General features: G+C 30.8%; 2 protein-coding genes and 1 pseudogene across 2 annotated transcripts; all 3 read right to left on the reverse strand.

Moving 5' to 3' along the window:
• Positions 1-1,012: 1,012 nt before the first annotated feature.
• On the reverse strand, positions 1,013-4,439 carry LOC113872962 (guanylate kinase 2-like). Its single transcript, XM_027510872.1, has 11 exons — positions 4,248-4,439; positions 3,785-3,813; positions 3,558-3,665; positions 3,351-3,424; positions 3,134-3,260; positions 2,646-3,008; positions 1,905-2,026; positions 1,679-1,814; positions 1,545-1,590; positions 1,353-1,452; positions 1,013-1,271 (listed from the first exon to the last, which is right to left on the reverse strand). The coding sequence occupies exons 2-11, from the start codon at positions 3,785-3,787 to the stop codon at positions 1,160-1,162; spliced, it is 1,191 nt and encodes a 396-aa protein (XP_027366673.1). The 5' UTR covers positions 3,788-3,813; positions 4,248-4,439; the 3' UTR covers positions 1,013-1,159.
• A 5,820-nt stretch (positions 4,440-10,259) lies between these two features.
• Positions 10,260-12,792, reverse strand: LOC113871418 (annotated as a pseudogene).
• A 3,116-nt stretch (positions 12,793-15,908) lies between these two features.
• On the reverse strand, positions 15,909-19,315 carry LOC113873483 (disease resistance protein RGA2-like). Its single transcript, XM_027511618.1, has 2 exons — positions 16,677-19,315; positions 15,909-16,144 (listed from the first exon to the last, which is right to left on the reverse strand). Exon 1 carries the CDS (start codon positions 19,269-19,271, stop codon positions 16,707-16,709), a length of 2,565 nt encoding a protein of 854 aa, XP_027367419.1. The 5' UTR covers positions 19,272-19,315; the 3' UTR covers positions 15,909-16,144; positions 16,677-16,706.
• Positions 19,316-21,817: the final 2,502 nt, after the last annotated feature.

A 21,817-nucleotide genomic window follows, 5' to 3' on the forward strand; every position in this document is an offset into this window, starting at 1 on the left:
ACCACACAGTTAGTGGCAGAGAGAAAGAGAAGGACAATTCTGACTTTCCATGTTGCTTCTGTGAAGCTCTTTATGGGTCCCCCACTGGCTCAAATTTGGTGGGGAGATAGCAAGTTGCACACTTGCACCCTCAGCTCCTCCCTCACTACTAATCACTATGAATGTTTCCCAATTATTTCCACCTTTTCACATTCATTCTGAGCCACTAATCCTCAAATTTTGGCATCAATTTGACATTTGGTGGGGTAGGAAAACCAGACCTGGACCTAGCAAATTGTACCATAAGGACCCACAGAAAAATAAAAATGAAAAAGCAAATTGTACTATAAAAATAAGAAACTAGATTTGTACTTGTAGGCTCTGCCAGCTCAAGATTGGCTACATAGTGTCCATTTTAGAGGCGGGAAAGAAGGCCATATCAAAATTTTGTTAAGTAGCAAGAAATGCTTATACAACAATGAGAAATGCTGTGGATTATGAAACAAAAGAAATGGTAGTAGCATTTTATATACATTTTTATTATTGATTAAAAATTATTAAAATAATAAAAAGGTTGAAAAGTAAGTCTGAATTTTAATTTAATAAATCTATATCAGAGAATATTTCCTAACACTCTTCTTACAAACAGTGTAGCAGTGTATAAATATAAGAGTGTGACAATACATCAGAATTTGAACCACGTTCCTGACATCTACAATTTTTGTGAATTCAGTATATGATATGGGCCTCCAATTAAAGGGCATTACTCCTCCACGTGATTGGTTGAGATGCCAAATGTTTGTGTACTTATTATACCCAGATCTTACGTACAAAAAGAACATTAAGTTCCGCATCATTGATGATTTTAGTTTATATCTGCGTTAAAATTAAAAATGTTTTTAATATCATTATTTCTTAACTTATTTTTACCCATATTTGTGGAATCATTGATGAAGGAACCAAACATAGCCGCAAAAGTCACAAATAATTTCGCATTGACTGTGTAGGGAAAAATAATTGTTCCAAACGGGTCCAAGTCAAATTCAACTGTCATAACATGAGATGAAAAAACATCTTAAGAAATGAACCTAGTGCGCCTCTTATCGTGACCTATTTTCTCAAGTTATAATAACGTATGAATGGAGAAAAACCAAGTTAGTTTGGCCAAGTTCATTGAATGTCAAATTGGTCCATTCCCATTGCCATCTGAAAAAGAGTCGATGACTTGAAAATCAAGTCCTCTTGTTCGTCCAGGTGCACCCCCTTTAAGTGACGACACATCTAACATGATCCTGTTCAACCAAATACAAATTCAGCACTTAATTTCACCCCTTTTGGTTGCTAAATAAATAATTGTGTTTCACAAGGCTTACCGGTTATTTGATTCCTTTTGTAGTCCTGAAGAGTTTATGACGATTTTGTCATCAATTGTTGACACTGCATGGTAAATTGGAAGATTGATCTCTCCTGCTGCTGGATTGACAAAATTAAAGATATCAATTTAATAACTTCATGGTTTTGGAAAACAAGTGAAGTTAAGATGAAATTTAACAACTTTAGGGTACCTGAATTAGGTGAAGGAGTGACACAACCATCAAGTCCTAGTAATTTCTGCATTAGATGTTATAAATCAAGCTTAACAGTTAAAGAAAAACTGGGCTGATGTGAGGAAGTTTGCATATTGGCAACTAAGAGTTACCTTCAGATTCTCATAACACTCCTCAAGTTTGTCATTGTGTAAGATGGTATCAAATATGCCTGATGACTTTCCTTGCTCAATCTCGTCCCGAGCATTTCGCAATCGCTTCAAGATTTGTTCTTCTGTTTCCGTCCCTCTGCTCAAAACATTAAGGATTGGAGTCTTTTGTGCAACATAGTGGATGGTTTTGTCTTCAAAGGCATGAGTAAGAGAAGCTATAACTCACCGATCACGAAGACGCTTCTCTAGCTCTTCCATTGACGGGGGGCAGATAAAGATGAATATGGCTTCAAGAGAACTAGCCCTCACAGATTTTGCTCCTTGAACATCAATATCAAGAATACATCTCTGAATAAAATGTAAAAAGTTAGTCAAATCTGAAGGTAAGTAATGCTGATAAGGTTGTTTTGATATAAATATTAGTGTCACTCACAATTATCAAAGAGAAAATTTAATTTCATTATCATAAAAAAGCAAGACCACAAAACACTGCCTTAGATGTATTTTAGGAGCTTAATTTTGCTTGCATAAATCGAAGATATTTTGTTCAAATATCCGATGTAGGCCTTTAATATTAAAGTTTAGAATATAAAATAAAAGTAAAAAAGGTGTTATATTTGATAGAAATTATGTTCATTTCCACAATATGTGGCATTAATATTTATCAAGGGCAATGCAACATAGCTATGTTTCTGACAAGGCTGTATTATGCATGCTGCAGCAATTGCAACTCAGGAAGTTAAGGTGATCCATATATTTCAGATCTTACAAGTGTGTGTAAAAATCAGCAGATTTCAAAGAGTACTTGGATAAAGCCTAATTATTATTTTAGAATCATTTGATTGAGATAGGAAGCAATAGGCAAGGCATCATCAAAGAGACATTCATTAACATAAATTTACAAGTATTGGCATGCGACAAGTATAACATTCTAAATATCCAGGGCCTATGAGTATGAGCAATTTACTTTCCCTGCATCTGATACCATTTCAACAGCCTCAACACTGGTCCCATATAGATTACCATGGACAGAAGCAAACTCCAGAAACTTTCCATCTTCGATATCTTTCTCCATAACACTCTTTTCAGTAAAATGGTAATGGACACCATCTTTCTCGGTACCTCTTGGTGCACGGGTTGTGTGGCTCACAGAGAAACCAAACATAGATGGGAATTCCTTCATGAGCATTGATATTAATGTTCCTTTACCTACTCCAGATGGACCACTAACAATAATAGGTTTCTCAGCATGCCCTACCACACCCTTACTCCATGCAACAACCTCAGTCCCCAAATTTTTTCTTTGCTGCCTGACATATTGTGTGTCTACCTGCCAATATTAATAAAATGGAAAATTTTAACACCTATTTAGTGGGAATCTAATATTGTTTCAGAGTTTCCATGTAATAATAGTTCTATTGCATTAGATTAAGGACTTGAGTCTGAAAACACAACCTCCAGAAACCATATACAATCATCTGGCTTAGCATTTTTCTTAAGAATTAGCACTCGGTCTTTCAAAAATACGGCCGAGTGGCCATTACTTGAAATGGGTTTGGTGCCTAGCACAAAGGGATCAATCCTGCACATTAAAATGGATATCAGTAACCAAAAAGAAAACGAAGAAGAGAAAGAAACAAAAGTGTTATGAGATAAGAAACCTTAAACTTACCATTCCCCAAGACAGTTGTTTAGAATTTGAACTTTTATTGATAAAGTTTTACCATCAGTTCCCCCAATGACATACTGTCAAACAAATGGAGGTCCATATTTTGTTTCAGGAAGCAGATTGACTTGGTGTAAATCTAAATAGTAAACAATAACACGTTGAAAGATGATGTTTATGTTACAGCATGTTGTATGATCAATAATTCAATACCCTTTTATCACCAATGATTGTAGCTGTTTCAAAAGTTCCCTTTTTAGATTGAAAGCCATTGGTAGTCCCATTCTGCAGGTCTTGAAGAATGAATGTTGGAGCTTCTCCCTAAAAACCGCAGCCAAAAAGGGGTTACATACATCAAATCAAAACACCGGATTAATCCAACATCACAAGCTAACAACATTCTAATCCTCCAAAGAAAAATAAAGGTTCTTAGTGCTGACCATGGAGAAATCTTTTCCAGAATTCAATCCTGATCAAAATGCATAAATAGAGATTAATCACGTGAAGGATCTGCTATACACCAAAACTTGCATTGTTAAAAAAAATCCAACACAACCCAACAAAATTTCGATACAATTTATCAACAACAACAAGGTTTGTTATTCAACATCTCTGATCCCACATTAAAAATCTTTGGAAAGATACCCCTTTGAAAGAAAACAAATATATAAATTTAAACAACTCGGAATTTCTAAACCAACTTGAAAAACCACACCCCTCCATATATATATATATATATATATATATATATATATATATATATATATATATATATATATAAGGGAATAAGAAAAGAAAAGAAGGATCATGCAATAAGCAAGGGATCGAACAAAAGACAACCCAGATCGCAATGCCTAAAAAGCTGAAGCCTTTAAGAGGTTGAGGCAACAATGTTGATGTTACCTTATAGTAATAGCAGCAAGTTATGTGCAGAAAAGAACAAACTTTGTTTGGTCTTTTTGTGAGGTGGTAGAGTGTTCAAGGTTTCAACTTGTGTCTTCCCTTGTTGACAACCTTAAAAAAGGGAAAAGAAAAAAAATTGTATTTTGGGTTTCAACAACTTTTAATATTTGATAAGAATGAAAACAAAGTTTGGGATGCAGAGAGAGGGGCGGCAGAGGAAGGTGCAACAAAAATCAGGGAATGGATTTTCATATTTGTAGGCGCAAAGTGTGAAAAAGCGGTTCGGTTTTTTTCTGGGTCGCGTTTGGTTCACGAACCGGTAAGATCGGCTTTCGTTTTCTTGTGAGGTGTTTGTGAAGCATCAACAATTTGTTAATTATGGATTAGGATTTTACAGTTCACTTTTTAAATTTATCATCGTATCAATTAGGAATTTTATCATGGTAATCACTAATAAAAACTATTTTCAATTTGAGTTTTGGGCGCTTTATGTTGAATCATTTAAGTAAATTATCACTTTATTGTACTAGATAGGTTGTTAGAACTATTCAATTTAATCCATGATTTTATATAAGTTTTACTTTGATTCTTAATTATATAAAAATGTTATGTAATTTTTTAATATATATTTTTTTTAATATTGATGATTAAAATAAAAAAATTATAACATTTTATGAAGACAGAAATTACAGTAAAACTTTTATAAAGTTAAACAAAAAAGTACATAGTACTTATAATTTTAAAGATTAAAATAGTAATATACTCTGAATTAAAAATATGCCTAAAACTCAAAAGTAGAAGGTATAATTGGATTAAAAAGAAATTTAAAAATATTTTAGAAAATAAAAATGAAAGATGTGATCCCAATTTCAAAAAGGTTATTTAATATAAATAACATAGATTATATGTTATCCTACATTTTTATGGAGGGGTGGAATATGGCTTTCCAAATTTTGATTTAACTAATATAAAAATCGATTCTTAAATAATTTAATTCATGTCAATTAAATAATGTTACGTATCAAATATTTAATAATAATGCAATTATATAAAGTAAAGGGTTGTTTTTAGATAAAATTAAATAAAATTAAAAATAAAATTTATTGATTATCATAAATAAAGTAAAGGGTTGTTTTTAGATAAAATATTAATATTTATAAGAAATGATATTTAAACTAAACAAAATATCAAAATATTCTGTGAATAACTGTATAATATTCCAAAAATATTTAAGACATACTAAATGTATTTTTAACATCCTTTAAAAACATAATTTTCAAGAATTAAAAAATTTGTAACCAAACACCGCCTAAAAAAATAAATAAAATTAAGATTCACAATATAAAATTCACCGTACCCTTAGTTATAAGTTTACAGCAAAATTCAAATTCAAAGTAATAATTAAACCAAACATATATTCCAAATCAAAATGAAACAAAAAGAACAGAAAAAAAAAAAAAAAAAAAAAAAAACTTCTCGAATCGACGAGGTCGAGATAAGTAGTAAATTCTTGAGACAATCACGTAAAACTCTAGCGAAAGACAACAATAATTTTATAATAGCTCATTAACTATCATGTTTTCTTTTATTTTCTTTTTTTTTTTTCAAAAGAAAGAAATGGAAATGAATTCCAAAATAAAAAGGTAAGAGAGATAAAATTTTGATGAGAACAGTGTTAAGTGTGTTCCTTAACTTTTTTATTTGCAATACTTTTTATTTCTGTTTTGAAGGTTCAACATAAAAAATAGTTATATGATCCCAATTTTAAAATTAAAATAATGAATATGATCTCAATTTTAAAAATAGTTAATATCAATAGCTTATCCTAAATGATTATGAGTATATCTATTCTATCGAATAATTTTTAAAAAATTATATTGATAAACCGGTAATCTAAATTTTTTAAAATTAAACTTTCATATTCGTACTCATAACATTGAGCAATATCCAATTAAAATAAATATAAAATTAAAAATACCTAAATAAATTACAATACATATCTATAATTAAAATATATCCACAAATAATTTTTTATATTTTAAAAGATTGAACAATTGCAAATCAACACATAAAAAATAAATATAAGAAAAAAAAAAGAGGAAGAAAAAGAAAAAGAAGAGAAGGGAGTAAAGAAGACGCAATAAGAAATTTAAAGATGATAAATATAGTGTATCACGATGAAAAATACTCACTAAAAGTAATGTAGTAGTAATAATAAAATATAATTTTACATTCATATATTGAAAATGAAAGTTTTCTTTTATGATGAAAAATGTTTATTTTTTAAAGGACCATGCAATTAAAATACATTATTTAAAAATAGGAAATACAATAAAATAAGGTTTATAACTATTTATGAAAAATGAATATTAAAATAAATTAAATTCAATTTGTTTTTAGTTTTTATTATACTCTTCCTAATTTCAAAGAGATTTTAATTTTGATATATTGTTAGTGTAAATTTTTTTTAAAAAATTATCATAAACACAACTTTTAATTTAGCTATAATAAAAGTTAACAATTTTCAATTATGTCATAATTCATAATTATATAAAAATATTTGTATATTATTAGTGTATTTTAAATAAATTTTTATAATATTATATTTTTAAATTAATTGATCAATATTTTGCCTAGGATTCAACTTCAAAGAGTCGTATACCTTCTAGTGAACAATTAAATTGAAAGCTTATTTTATTCAGCCTAAAATGAAATTATCATGAATATTAATTAGGGTTGAAATCACTAAGCCTTCTTGCAATTTTAAAGTAAGTTCTAACTCTCAATTATGAGAATGAAGTTAAAATTTATAGACAATAAGCTATTACAATACACAGTCTATATCATTTGCCATTATAAGAATTCACATAAAATTAAAGCTAGAAAAATCATGGCAACTAAGCTGAGGTTGATCTCTTGGCAAAATGGAAATCACACTAATAGAAGTACAAAGACTCAACTATTATCTAAGTAGAGGAGTTCATAAATTGTTAAAAAAAAAAAAAAAAAAACTTCTTTAAAGAAAAACAAAAAAAGTAGCTACACTAGGTAATATACTATCATAACCTTTTATTAAATAGAATATATTCGGTGATTCTTGAAATCAACTTTAGCTATGTTTAGAAAAAAAAATACAAACAAAAATTAGGTAATGAAGCATCCCTTAACATATAGTTTCTCAAGTTAACCATGTGATTTATTTTATTTGTACTTAATTATTAGTAAATACAAAAGCTATAGATAAGCAGGAAAAAAAAACAAGAAAAATGTTTTTAATGTGTAATATAATATCATTTTTTACATTATCATTACTTTTATTATGACAAATGAAAAAGAATAATAGAAAAAAAAATAGAACACACTTATATTAATATGCTTTAGTCAATGTGATTTACATTTACGTAATGACTCAAATAGTCAGTGTAATCTTTTTTTCAATGGATCATGAGCAATCAGTATTTTTAGAAAAAAGATTTTGGAGAGAAAAAAAGGAGATGACATATTTTTTAATTTTAATTTAAAATAATTATATATTACTCATAATAATAAATACATAATTAATATATTGAATTTATATCAATATATCAATTTATATTTTTATTTATAAATAAATATTAATTTTTAAATAAATTTATTTAAAATATAAAATTAGTTTTCTCTTCCAAAACCCCTTGGCAAACAGCTCTTAAAGAAACTTCAAGGTTTTGAATCTATACCATCTCATAAACTCAAGATTTCATATACATTATTCCGTAATTTATCACGGTTATATTCTTATTAAATTTACCTATTACAATGAGTTGCATGAGAAATGAAGGAATAATTACTCGTAGAAGATTAGACCAATAACTCAAGTTGTAGTAAACGAAATTACCTCCAAAATAGTGCACATATCCTTAGACTCGCGGAAATAAATAACGCAATCTAGATACTAGTAAAAACCAAGGCCTGAGGACACCATATATAAGCTTAATATGATCACACAATGCCTCCTTAATTGGGGAGTAATATCAAATACACATGCCATAACGGAGAAATAAATTGATTCATAGTAGGAAAAAGAGGTAGTGGAGTTTGCCTAGTATGATTTTTTTTCAAAGAAAAAAAAAGAGAGAAATGATGTAAGAATGTTTCTGGTCAATCATCATTCACGATATTGTATTTCCCTTGTTTTTAAAGTCAAAGGTTGATCATCATTCATGACTCATGAACACCATCTCATATACCTGCTCTGAGAATTGATGGGTGGAGCAGCAACAATATACTAGCCAAGTATTCGTCAAATAAAGAGACGAAAAACATATCAGCTTTACTAATTTGAGAAACCAATATATTGCTACGAAGAAAGTTACTTTACAAGTATATTTTACTTACCACAATGTCAACACTAATGTTGTTTATGAATAACCTAGAAGAAATTTTGATATATTACTAAAATACTAGTTTCTATCCGTTTTATGTGTATTCAATCAAAAGAAAATTTTTTATATAACTACTAAAAATAATTTATTGCAACAAACTTCAAGATGCTACAGATGTAACATAGTAGGAAAAAATAAATCAAGTGCTCAATTGTCAATATATAAAAAAGATAGTCCTACAATTAAACTAAAGTGCAAATAGGTTGAAACAAATAGCACTAAGAAAGTATAATGTCCAAAAATAACTTTAAAGTATCAAAAACAAGAAAAAAATAATATTAAATGTAAAGAATAAAATCACTTTCTCTAAAATGTAATAAGGAAGTTGTCTAAATAACATTACAAAAACTTATAAGAAAAAATTAATATATTTAAACTTTTGACTACGTTATATAAGAATTACTTTTCCTTTTCTAGCTCATGATGTGATATTTGGTGTCAGTCCTCTCTGACATTCGATTGACATCTTTTACATGAGTTTAGTATAAAAAATGGGTAGGGTATAGTAAGATATTATAGTACTTATCTTTATATCTGCATTCTAAAAATATACTCATACCCAGCTTTATATCTGAGTGGATAGTAATTTGAATTTCCATATTCTTATCTTTTAGATACTTGCATATCTATACCTATACTTATTATTTGTACTTGTTTAAGAATAAAAAAACTTATTAAAAAAATATGCCTATATAACTTCACATAAGTAGCATAATAATACAAAAATTCAATACGTAATTATTGAACAAAGTTCAAGCATAGATAAAAAAATAAATATTCAAAGATTACAATTTCTAAATATATCTTAATACAACAACTTTCTAAACTAAAGTATTTAAAAACTATAAACAGAATTAAATACATAGATTATTTGTCGATAATGACCTTGTCTCACATGAGATCTAATTGAACGACAACAACACTAAACTGAGGATGAAATGAATCTATACAATGAGTGACCTCTTGTGGCAACTTCAACAACTAGCTTTTATCAATTTATGGTTGTTGCAATAAGTTTAAATGATACAAACATTAAAAATAAAAGTAAAGTTAGAACATAGAAACTCAAATACTAAATAACATCAAGAAATGGACACATTAACACATTCTTTTTTTTTTAATTTCTTAATTAAAATAATATGATATATATATATATATATATATATATATATTAATATCGATATTTTTAACTTAGACCCTGCACATAGGTATTTTGTCAAGAATAAAAGTTTATTTCTAAAAATAATTTTAATAAATTAAATATTTATGTATATAAATTTTAAAAGAAAAAATTTAAATAAAAGATAAATGATAATAATAAAATCTTGTAATAAAAAAAATATACGTGGATATTAAAAAAATTATACTTTTTTATCAAAAAAAAAAATTTAACAGGTAAATTGTAATAAAAATATATAATAAAATTTCTTCAAATAGCATTAAGAAAGTATAACGTGCAAAAATAATTTTAAAGTACAAAAAACAAAAAATAAATAACATTAAATGTAAAGAATAAAATCACTTCGTCCATAATGTAGAAAGGAAGTTGTCTAAATAACATTACAAAAACTGAGAAAATATTATATGAGAATTATTCTTCCTTTTCTGGCTCACGAACGAAAACTCGTTTGACGTGTGATATTTTGTGCCAGTCCTCTCCGACATTCGGTTGGCATCTTTTACATAACTCAAGACAACCATCAATTTTTAAATATTCAAGGTTTGTTAGGTGATCCATATTATCTGAGAGTGAAATCAATTTTGGGCAATCTGCAATTGTAAGTGTTTTGAGACAAATGAAAGTCGAAAACCACTCAGGAAGCTCCTCAAGATTGACACAGTAAGCAGTTATCAAGGATTGCAATGTGTTTGAAGATCCTCGCAACCAGTGAGGCAAAGTGACCAGTTGCGGTAAAGCAGTAAGAACAAGTAACTTTAATTTTAAACTGGGAATTTTATCGTCAAGAACTTTTGATAATTCCAACTTATGACAGCTGAAAATAGCCAAACTCTCCAAGTTCGGAATGGCATGAAATGGCAAAGACTTTAGACTCCCACAAGAATGGATAATAAAAAATTTAAGACGAGGAAGTTGTATCCCTTCAAATAATGACTTCAGGTTGTCGCAAGAATCCAAGGATAAAGTTTCTAAAGAAGTCAATTTTGCAATCTCAGGAAAACTAGATTGCTTAAAGGTTAAATGCAGCTGCCGAAGGTTGATCAAGTTTTCTATGCCTTTGGGCAATGTTTCTAGGTTTTTGCAAGCATCGACTCGTAAAACTACCAAATTTTGGAGTTTGCACACTGAATCTGGGAGTTTTGAAAGTTTTGTATTATTATGAAGGATGAGACATCTTAAATGTTTCAACTTACCAATGGAGCTAGGCAAACTCTCGTATTCAGAAAAATCTAATTCCAAAAACCGCAAGTATTTGCACCTGGACAACAATGAATTCAAGGAAGCTGCATTGTTGGCCCCACGAAGAAAAATAATGGTTCTTAGAACTGCAGGAAAGGAAGCTTGGCCAAGCAAATTGTCTTCAGCAAATGACAAATGTTGGGTATTTTTATTTTGAGTGCGGGATTTCACGTGCTGAAACTCATCTTTTGAGACATATAGTGCAAGATCATGCACCAAATCATGTAATTTGAACGTGCAAGTAGTACCAAAATCAGTAAAATCTTGAAGAAAAGACCTCGAGGCCAGCTCATGCAAAATTTGAGTGCAACCCTCTTCCAATGTTTTATTTTGCATTGACGATGGAAGGAAACCAAGTGCCTCCCGAAGATCAGAAGCATTAAAACTATTAATAATAACATCCTTATCGAAAAGGGAGAAGCAAGAAAAACATTGTTTTAGATAAGAAGGTAATTGATCATAGCTTAATTTGAGAGCCGGCAAAATGTCATCATTATTTTGTGGTAAATTCCAAATCTCATTGTCTCTAACAAACGTCCACTCTTCTTTATTAACTTTTAAGAACAGTGAACATCCCAAAGTTCTCACTGCCAACGGAAGCCCTCGGCATTTCTTTGCAATTTCTTTCCCAATCAACAACAATTCTGGATACTTCTTCTCTTCTCCTTCTTCAAAAGCCCATTTAATGAACAGAGTCATGGAATCCACTTCAGAAAGACCTTCTAAAGGGCAGGAGTCGAGGGTTTAGTGCCCATCATGGCAGCAATGGAATGGCTACGAGTAGTCACTAGGACTTTATTTCCTTTGGCACCAATTTGTATTAAACCCTTCAACTCAACCCATTTAACACGATCCTCATTCCACACGTCATCCAAGACAAGCAAGAACTTTTTACCATCAAGCATTTTTCTCACATGATTTTTTAGCTGCTCTATCTCGAGGTGCTCATAGTTCTCTGTATTTAGGTTAGGAGCAGATTTGAGGATCTTAATAAGCATGTGCTTGGGTTCAAAATCATCGGAAACACACACCCACATCTTCAACTCGAAGGACTAATCGACACTGTTATGATTGAAAACAGTCTTTGCAAGCGTGGTCTTTCCCAAGCCTCCAATTCCCACAATGGGAATAACAGAGAGACTTCCACCATCATCGTCTTGCAACAAAAGTTCAATGATCTTTTTCTTGTCGTGTTCCCTTCCTATCACATCAGAAGCATTTACGTGGGAATGGGTCAATTCCCTCCTATGCGCGACACGCGTATCAACATCATTGGTTTGAAGGCCAAAATTGTTTCTATCAGTTGCAATCTTATTTAATCTCTTATTGATTTCTTTAATCTCATGTGCCATTTTAAGACGATATATGAGAGGATCAGAACGTGAGAAGAAACGGCGTACCTTCCTGGACACGCTGCCCTGAGTTTTAACAACATGCTTTAGCAACGCTTCGCACTCAAAGTCATCGACATGTCTTCAGCGTTGTAGAGCACGTGCTTGATCTGCGTGAGCCATTGACGCAACTGGTTGTTCTGGTGCTGCTTTTGCTCTGCATCCAACAGCACGGCTTTGATGAACGAGATAGTCTGTTTCATCTCGCGTAGATCATCATACACACCCATAGCCAGAGAAGTTTCTTCCATAACACGCGAAGCAAGCTTCCCTGTGAGTGACTCTGCCACGCGGAAGAGCACTGATTCAGCCATGGTTTTGGGGAGAGAGGAGAGAACAGAGAACAGAGAACAGAGATCAGATAGGAATGCAATGCAGTTGCGGATTGATTTTAGTTTGTGGCACAAGTGCAAAGAGGAATCGTATTTATAGAATGTCTAGGCAATGGCCAACTATCAAGTCTGTCTTTATTCGCAGTGATTGGCAAAAAAATTGACTATGAATTAGATAGAATAGTCTGATATAAGGAGCAATTACCAACTTGTTTATAATTATATATAATTTCTACATTTCTAATGACCTGTATGAAATATTCATTTGCAGCAACTTGCAAATAAACGACAAATTAGGTGTAACAATCTCATGATGTAAGGTGTGAAGACAAACTTGTTCGTTGATCACAAGTCGACCCATGTCTTTAAAATATGTAGGACAACGTTATAAACAAAATTCAAAAGAAAACGGTAAATCAGATGCAATCATGCAAAATACTAAAGCTTAGATGTAGAACAGAGAGTTGGATTATGAAGGGCCGACTCCTTTAGAATATTGGGCATTTGTAATTACGTTGTGTCAGGCCTTGGTGACTAGTTCACCGCGAATAAGATTCATGATAATTGAGCTTTGGTTTGATTGAATTGTATCATTGCAAAACCACTACCATAAACTATCCATCTAGCGTCCTTGATGGTGTCAATACTCATCAGAGCAAGTCAAACATTACCTTATGATTGAGTATTTTGCTGTAAATTAGAGTTGAAATTAGTAGGTGTAGTTGTTTTTGGTGAAGTAAGTGTGATGGATGACCACATGGCAGTGTTAGAAATAATAATTAAAAATAAAGTTTTACATGAGTTACAAATTAAAATTAACGTATTTTGAATTATACTCACATTTGTGCAACATTCAATAATACCCAATTAAAATAAATATGAAATTGAAAATACTTAAATGAATAATACATATCCATACTCAAAATATATCTACAAATAATTCCTTGTCTCTTAACCCCATATGATTGAACAATTGCAAAACAACACAGAAAATAAATACAAGAAAAAAGAAAAGGGAGACGGAAGCAAAAGAAAAGGAAGAGAATGAGGTGAAGGAAGTGCAATAAGATATCTAAAGAAGATGATGAACAGTATATTCACGATATACATGGCAAAAAATAAAAAAAATTTAACAGAATTAACTTTTGTAACAAAAAAAATAGTCAACTTGAAACATTTAAATAAGTTAGATGATTAAAATGGACTAAATAAATAAATAAATAAATTGAAGACAAAAACACTATTTTTTCTTAAATTTAACTTATTTAACTAATTCATGGCTCAATTAACTTTTTCTTTATCAAATTTATTGTCAAATAACTTTTTTTATTAACTTAATATTTTAAAAAAAATACTTTCACACTAAAAGTAATGTAAAAATAATAATAAAATATAATTTTACATTTGTATATCCCATCTAGAATTGAAATGAATTTTTTTTTATGATAAAAATGTTTATTTTTTAAAGGATCATGCAATTTAAGTACATTATTTAAAACTAGGAAATACAATAAAATAGGGTTTATAACTATTTATGAAAAAATGGATATTAAAATAAATTAAATTCAAAGTCTTTTTTGTTTTTATTATACTCTTCCTAATTTGAAAGAGATTTTAATTTTGATATATTGTTAGTGTAATTTTTTAAAAAGATATCATAAACACAACTTACATTAACAGTCAACAATTTTCTATTATGTTATAATTCATAGTTATATAAAAAAGTTTGTATATTATTAGTGTATTTTAAATATTTTTATATTATAGTTTAATTTATATTATTTTATCATTCAGAACACAGAATATTAAAACAAATTAATAATTAAATTTACATAAAATTTGTAGTGTATAGTATTAAAATTTGATACTAAATTAATTGATCAATATTTTGCCTAGGATTCAACTTCAAAGAGTCGTATACCTTCTAGTGAACAATTAAATTGAAAGCTTATTTTATTCAGCCAAATGAAATTATCATAAATATTAGGGTTGAAATCACTAAGCCTTCTTGCAATTTTAAAACAAGTTCTAGCTCCCAATTATAGAATGAAGTTAAAATTTATAGGCAACAAGCTATTACAATACACAGTCTATATCATTTTCGATTATAAGAATTCACATAAAATTAAAGCTAGAAAAATAATGGCAACTAAGCTGAGGTTGATCTCTTGGCAAAATGGAAATTACACTAATAGAAACACAGATAGCTATTATCTAAGTAGAGGAGTTCATAATTTGTTAAAAAATTTCTTTAAAGGGAAAAAAAGAAAAAAGTAGCTACACTACAATGTCTGATCTACTTTCATAACCTTATATTGAATAGAATAGAATCGCTGATTCTTGAAATCAACTTGAGCTATGTTTAGAAAATAGTACGAACAAAAATTAAGTAATAAAATCTCACTTAACATATAATTTCTCAAATTAACCATGTAATTTGTTTTATTCGTACTTAATTAATAAATACGAAAGCTATAGCTAAGCAGGTAAAAAAAAAAAAAACATAAATAAAAAAATGGAAAAAATATTTTTAATGTGTAATATGATATCATTCCCTACACTGTCATTACCTTTATTATGACAAAAAAAAAATTAATAGAAAAAAAAAACATTAACGTGCTTTAGTCAATGTCATTTACATTTTTAGACTGATCTAACTAGTCTTTGTACGTAATCTTTTTTCAATGGACCATTAGCAAATCATATAAATATATTTATATTTTATATCTAACTTAAAATTTAAGGGTATTTTTGAAAAGAAGATTTTAGAGAGAAAAGAAAGAGATGAAATATTTTTTAATTTTAAATTAAAATAATTATATATCACTTATAATAATAAATACATAATTAATTATTAAGTTTATGTCAATATATCAATTTATATATTTTATTTAAAATAAATATTAATTTTAAATACATTTATTTAAAATATAAAATTAGTTTTCCCCACTTCCAAACGACTCCTAAGGAAATTTTAAAGTTTTGAATGAATACCATCTCATAAACTCAAAGTTTTATATACATTATTCCGTAATTTGGTATGGTTATATTCTTATTAAATTTACCTATTACGTGGAATGAACAATAAGTTACATGAGAAATAATGTAAGAATGTTACTGGTCAATCATCATTCACAATATTGTATTTCCCTTGTTTTTAAAGTCAAAGGTCATTCATGACTCATGAACACCATCTCAGATACTTGCTCTGATTCATACAAAAGAAACAATTTTCAAAACTCACTGACTAAGCAAAATAGGTGAAATCCAAAGCTCCATAGTTGACTCCTTCCAAAACAAATGCCAGAGAATTGATGGGTGGAGCAGCAACATACTAGCCAAGTATTCATCAAATAAAGAGACGAAAAACATATCAGCTTTACTAATTTGAGAAGCCAATATATATTGCTATATGAAGAAAGTTATTTTATAAGTATATTTTACTTACCACAATGACAACACTGATGTCGTTTGAGTAACCTAGAAGAAATTTTGATATATTACTAAAATACTAGTTTCTATCCATTTTATATGTGTATTCAATCAGAAGAGAAAATTTTGATATATTACTAAAAATAATTTATTGCAAAAAACTTCAAGATGCTACAAAATGTAACACAGTAGGGAAAAATAAACCAAGTGCTCAGTTGTCAATATATAAAAAAGATAGTCCTAGAATGGAACTAAAGTGCAAACAGATTGAAACAAATAACATTAAGAAAGTACAATGTGCAAAAATAAGTTTGAAGTACAAAAAACAAGAAAATAAATAACATTAAAGGTAAAGAATAAAATCACTTCCTCCAAAATGTAAAAAAGAAGTTCTCTAAATAACATTACAAAAACTAATAAGAGAAAATTAGTACCTTCGAACTTTTGACTACGTTATTTGAGAATTAATCTTCCTCTTCTGGCACAGGAACGATAACTCGTTTGATGTGTGATATTTTGTGCCAGTCCTCCCCGACATTCGGTTGGTATCGTTTATATAATTCAGGACAATCACTAATTTCTAAATATTCAAGCTTTGTGAGGTGATGCATGTTATCAGAGAGTGAAATCAATTTTGGGCAACTTTCGATTAAAAGTGTTTTGAGACAAACGAAAGTCGAAAACCACTCAGGAAGCTCCTCAAGATTGACACATTCCATAGTTCCCAAGGATTGCAATGTGTTTGATGATCCTCGCAACCATTGAGGCAAAGTGACCAGTTGCGGTAAATCACCAAGAAAAAGTAACTTTAATTTTAAACTGGGAATTTTATCGTTAATTTCTTTTGACAATTCCAACTTATGACAGCTGATAATAAACAAACTCTCCAAGTTTGGAATGACATGAAATGGCAAAGACTTTAGACTCTCACAAGACTTAATAATTAAAGATTTAAGACTAGGAAGTTGGATCCCTCCAAGTAATGACGTCAGGTTGTCACAAGAAATCAAGGATAAAGTTTCTAAAGCAGTCAATTTTGCAATCTCTTTGTCTGGAAAACTGGATTGCTTAGAGGTTAAATGCAACTGTCGAAGGCTGATCAAGTTCTCTATGCCTTTGGGCAATGTTTCTAGGTTTTCGCAATCACGGAGTCTTAAAACTTGCAAATTTTGGAGTTTGCACACCGAGTCTGGGAGTCTTGAAATATTACTTCCAAGACCGAGAAATGTTAAATGTTTCAACTTACCAATGGAGCTAGGCAAACTCTTGTATTCAGAATAACCTAATTCCAAATACCGCAAGTATTTGCAACTGGACAACAATGAATTCAAGGAAGCTTCGTTGTTGGCTCCACGAGGAAAAATAATGGATCTTAGACCTGTAGGAAAGGAAGCTTGACCAAGCAAATTGTCTTCAGCAAATGACAAATGTTGGGTATTTTCAGATATATTTTCACTGCGGGATTTCACGTGTTGAAACTCATCTTTTGATACATATACTGCAAGATCATGCACCAAATCATGTAATTTGAACGTGCAAGTACTACTAAAATCAACAAAATCTTGAAGAAAACACCTCGAGTGCAGCTCATGCAAAATTTGTTTGCCACCGTCTTCGAATGTTTTATTTTGCATTGACGATGGAAGGAAACCAAGTGCCCCCCAGAGCGAAGAAATGGGATGACTACTCATAGTAAACACCTTTTCAAGAAGGGAGAAGCAAGCGAAACATCGTTTTAAATAGGAAGGTAACTGATCATAGCTTAATTTTAGAGCCGGCAAAATGTCACCATCATTTTGTGGTAAATTCCAAATCTCGCTTTCTTTAACAGACTTCCACTCTTCTGTATCAACTTTTGAGAACAGTGAACTCCCCAAAGTTCTCACTGCCAAAGGAATCCCTTTGCATTTTTTTGCAATATCTTCCCCGATCAACAACAACTCTGGATACTTCTTCTGTTCTCCTTCTTCAAAAGCGCAGTTGATGAACAGAGTCACGGAATCTACTTCAGAAAGACGGTCCAAAGGGTGGGAGTATGAGGGTTTAGGGTTCATCATGGCAGCAATGGAACGGCTACGAGTAGTCACCAGGACTTTACTTCCTTTGGCACCTATTTGTATTAAACCCTTCAACTCAACCCATTTATCATGATTCTCGTTCCACACGTCATCCAAGACAAGCAAGAACTTCTTACCACGAAGCATATTTATCACCTTGTTTGTTAGCTGCTCCATCCCAAGGTCCTTGTAGTTCTCTTTATTCATGTTTGGATTAGAGTTGAGGATCTTGATAAGCACGTTCATGAGTTCAAAATCATTGGATACATACACCCACAACTTCAAGTCGAAAGAGTCACCAATCCTTTTATGATTGAAAACTGTCTTTGCAAGCGTGGTCTTTCCCAAGCCTCCAATTCCCACAATGGAAATAACAGAGAGACTTCCACCATCATCGTCTTCCAACAAAAGTCCAATGATCTTTTCCTTATCCTGTTCCCTTCCTATCATCACATTCACATCAGAAGCATCTACGAAGGAATAGGTCTCCCTCGGATCCACGGTCTCCCTCGTATGCACGGCACGCCTATCGACATCATTGGTTTGAAGGCCATGATTGTTTCGATCATTTGCAATCTTATCTAATCTCTTATTGATTTCTTTAATCTCATGTGCCATTTTAAGACGATATATGAGAGGATTAGAACCTGAGAAGAAACGGCGTACCTTCCTGGACATGCTGCCGTGAGTCTTAACAACATGCTTTCGCAACGCTTCACACTCAAAGTCATCGATAATGTCTTCGGTGTCAGAGAGCACGTGCTTGATCTGCGTGAGCCATACACGCAACTGGTTGTTCTGGTGCTGCTTTTGCTCTGCATCCAACAGCACGGCGTTGATGAATGAGATAGTGTCTTTCATCTTTTGTAGATCATCATACACACCCATTGCCAGAGTAGCTTCTTTCACAGCAAGTGAAGCAAGCTTCCCAATGAGGGACTCTGCCACGCTGAAGAGGACTGATTCAGCCATGGTTTTGGGGAGAGAACAGACAACAGAGAACAGAGATCAGAGATACGAATGCAATGCACTTGTGGATTGATTTTAGTTTGTGGCAAAATGCATAGAGGAATCGTAATTGTACAAAGTCAAGTCAATGGCCAACTATTAAGTCTTTGTTTATTCGCAGTGGTTGGCAAAAAATTGACTATGAATAAGATAGAATAGTCTAATATAAGGAGCAATTACCAACTTGTTTATATATAATTCCACCGTTCTAATGAGCTGAACAAAATATTCATTTGCGACAACTGGCAAATAAATTAGTAATTAATTGCGACAGTCTTTAAAGCAACAACTTGCCAATAAACTACAAATTAGGTGTAACAATCGCATGATGTAAGGTGTGAACACAAACTTGTTTATCGATCACAAGTCGACCCATGTCTTTAAAATATGTAGGACAACGTTATAAACAAAATTCATAAGAAAACGGTAAATCAGATGCAATCATGCAAAATACTAAAGGTTAAATTTAGAACAGATAGTTGGATTATGCAGGGCCACAACTTCTTTAAAATATTGGGCATCTGTAACAGAGAGTAACCTTAAAACGGCCTTAGTTGGTGATATATCAGGTTGGGTTGGATTTTCATATTGCAGTAATTACGTTGTGTGAGGCCTTGGTGAGTAGTTCACCACGAATAAGATTCATGATAATTGAGCTCTGGTTAGATTGAATTGTATCATTGGCAAAACCACTACCATAAACTATGCACTTTGCACCAGGATTGATGTGCGGATCGACCACGACAATTTTTTTGACAGCATGATCATTTCCAATTGATCACCCTTTCAACGTAACAGACGTGTTTAGGAAATATTAAAGCAAACAACTCCCAAGAGATTAACTCGTACTAGTGTTTGTTTGTTTAATAACATTGAATTAGTTAATTTTATCTTAAAATTTACAATTAGATTAAAAATTCCTATCGATTATATTTTTAAAAAAATCAAATTAAAACTATTGGATATTTCATTTTTATAACTTAAATTAACTTAATATATACTTGCAAACAAGAAATCTTTAATTATATTTTTATAGTTATTTAGATAAAATTTGTTATAGATAATTGAGTAATATATAATTATAATTTAACTTTTAAATTATAATGGAAGGCTTGGTTGGCAACTGCCTTGATTAAAATATCAGTTAGCTGTTGTGTGGTCTTCACACACAGTATTTCAACAATTTTATTTTCAAGCTTCTCATGTATGAAATTGCGGTCAATCTCAACCTGTTTAGTTCGATAATGTTGTATTAGATTTAGTTTGATAATGTTGTATTAGTTTCCCTGCAATATCGATAGCAAACTGATTATTACAATATAACTTTGTAGTCCCTTCAGCAAGAAAACTGAGTTCCTCTGAGTTTATAGTCCTATATTCAGCTTCTGCACTTGCAGTGAAACAACTTTTTGTTTTTCACTTTTTTGAGTAACTAAATTACCTTCGACAAAGGTAAAATATCTAGTTGTTGATCGTCGTCTTTCTTCCTTAGTGTCCCAGTTAAAATCACAATACCTATAGATAGTTGCATGATTATGCTTGAAAAATATAAGACCTTTCCCAGTTAAAAACAACATTCATATGAATTTTACTTGGATTATGTATAAAATGACTAACTACACTAACAACATAAGCATTATCTGGTCGAGTATGTGATGAATATATTAGTTTACCAACCAACATTTGGTATCTTGCCTTATCAATAGGAACATAATTTGGAAGTTCCTCAAGGCCATAATTTTGCTCTATAGGCGTATGAATAGGTTGACAACTAAGCATACTAGTTTCCTTCAAAAGTTCAAGAACATATTTTCGTTGTGACAAGAATATACTTTGTTTTGATCTTGCAACTTCAATGCCTAAAAAATATTTTAGACCTCCCAGATCCTTCATGTCAAGTTCAGATGCCATCCATATATATGATAAGAATAGTTATCTTATTATTTTTTTGTTTTAAAAACAAAGTATGGTATGCATTGCTTTAAGTATAACCGTAATTTTTCTTAGCCAATCAAAATATTATGAACCATGTTCTTGGCGATTGTTTCAGCAATGTCTTTTTTAGCTTACACACCAAACTAGTATCATAGAGAAGTTGTAATCAAGTGGTATGCTCATATAGATTTCTTTAGAGAGATTGTCATGCAAGAAGGCGTTTTTAACATTACACTATTGTAATGGCCAATCAAAATTTGTAGTAAGAGATAAGAGAACTCAAATAGTATTAAATATCACAACAAGTGCAAAAGTTTCATGGTAGTCAACACCATATGTTTGAGTGAAACCACGAGCAGCTAACCTTACTCTATATTGATTAATAGTTTCATCTAGCTTGTTTTTCACAGTAAATACCTATCTACATCCTACTAGTTTATTTTCTTCTAGTAAGTATTAAGAGTAACCACTAGCTATCCATAGACAACAATTATGATAATTATGAAGGAAAGGAAGGAAAGAGCTGGTGCAAAAAAAATTCCTATAATTGTGCCACCAACAATGGAGAACCATTA

This window comes from Abrus precatorius, unplaced genomic scaffold, assembly GCF_003935025.1.
Source record: "Abrus precatorius isolate BTA unplaced genomic scaffold, Abrus_2018 Scaffold7, whole genome shotgun sequence".
Classification (NCBI taxonomy): domain Eukaryota; kingdom Viridiplantae; phylum Streptophyta; class Magnoliopsida; order Fabales; family Fabaceae; genus Abrus; species Abrus precatorius.

Bases quoted from the DNA above. Each gene is read 5' to 3' on its own strand.
- LOC113872962 (XM_027510872.1), bottom strand. The intron at 3,425-3,557 runs GTATTGAATTAT...TTTGTTTGACAG, and splicing joins CAATCATTGGTGATAAAAGG to TATGTCATTGGGGGAACTGA. The intron at 1,453-1,544 runs GTACCCTAAAGT...TTGTCAATCCAG, and splicing joins CACTCCTTCACCTAATTCAG to CAGCAGGAGAGATCAATCTT.
- LOC113873483 (XM_027511618.1), bottom strand. From the start codon at position 19,271: ATGGCTGAATCAGTCCTCTTCAGCGTGGCAGAGTCCCTCATTGGGAAG.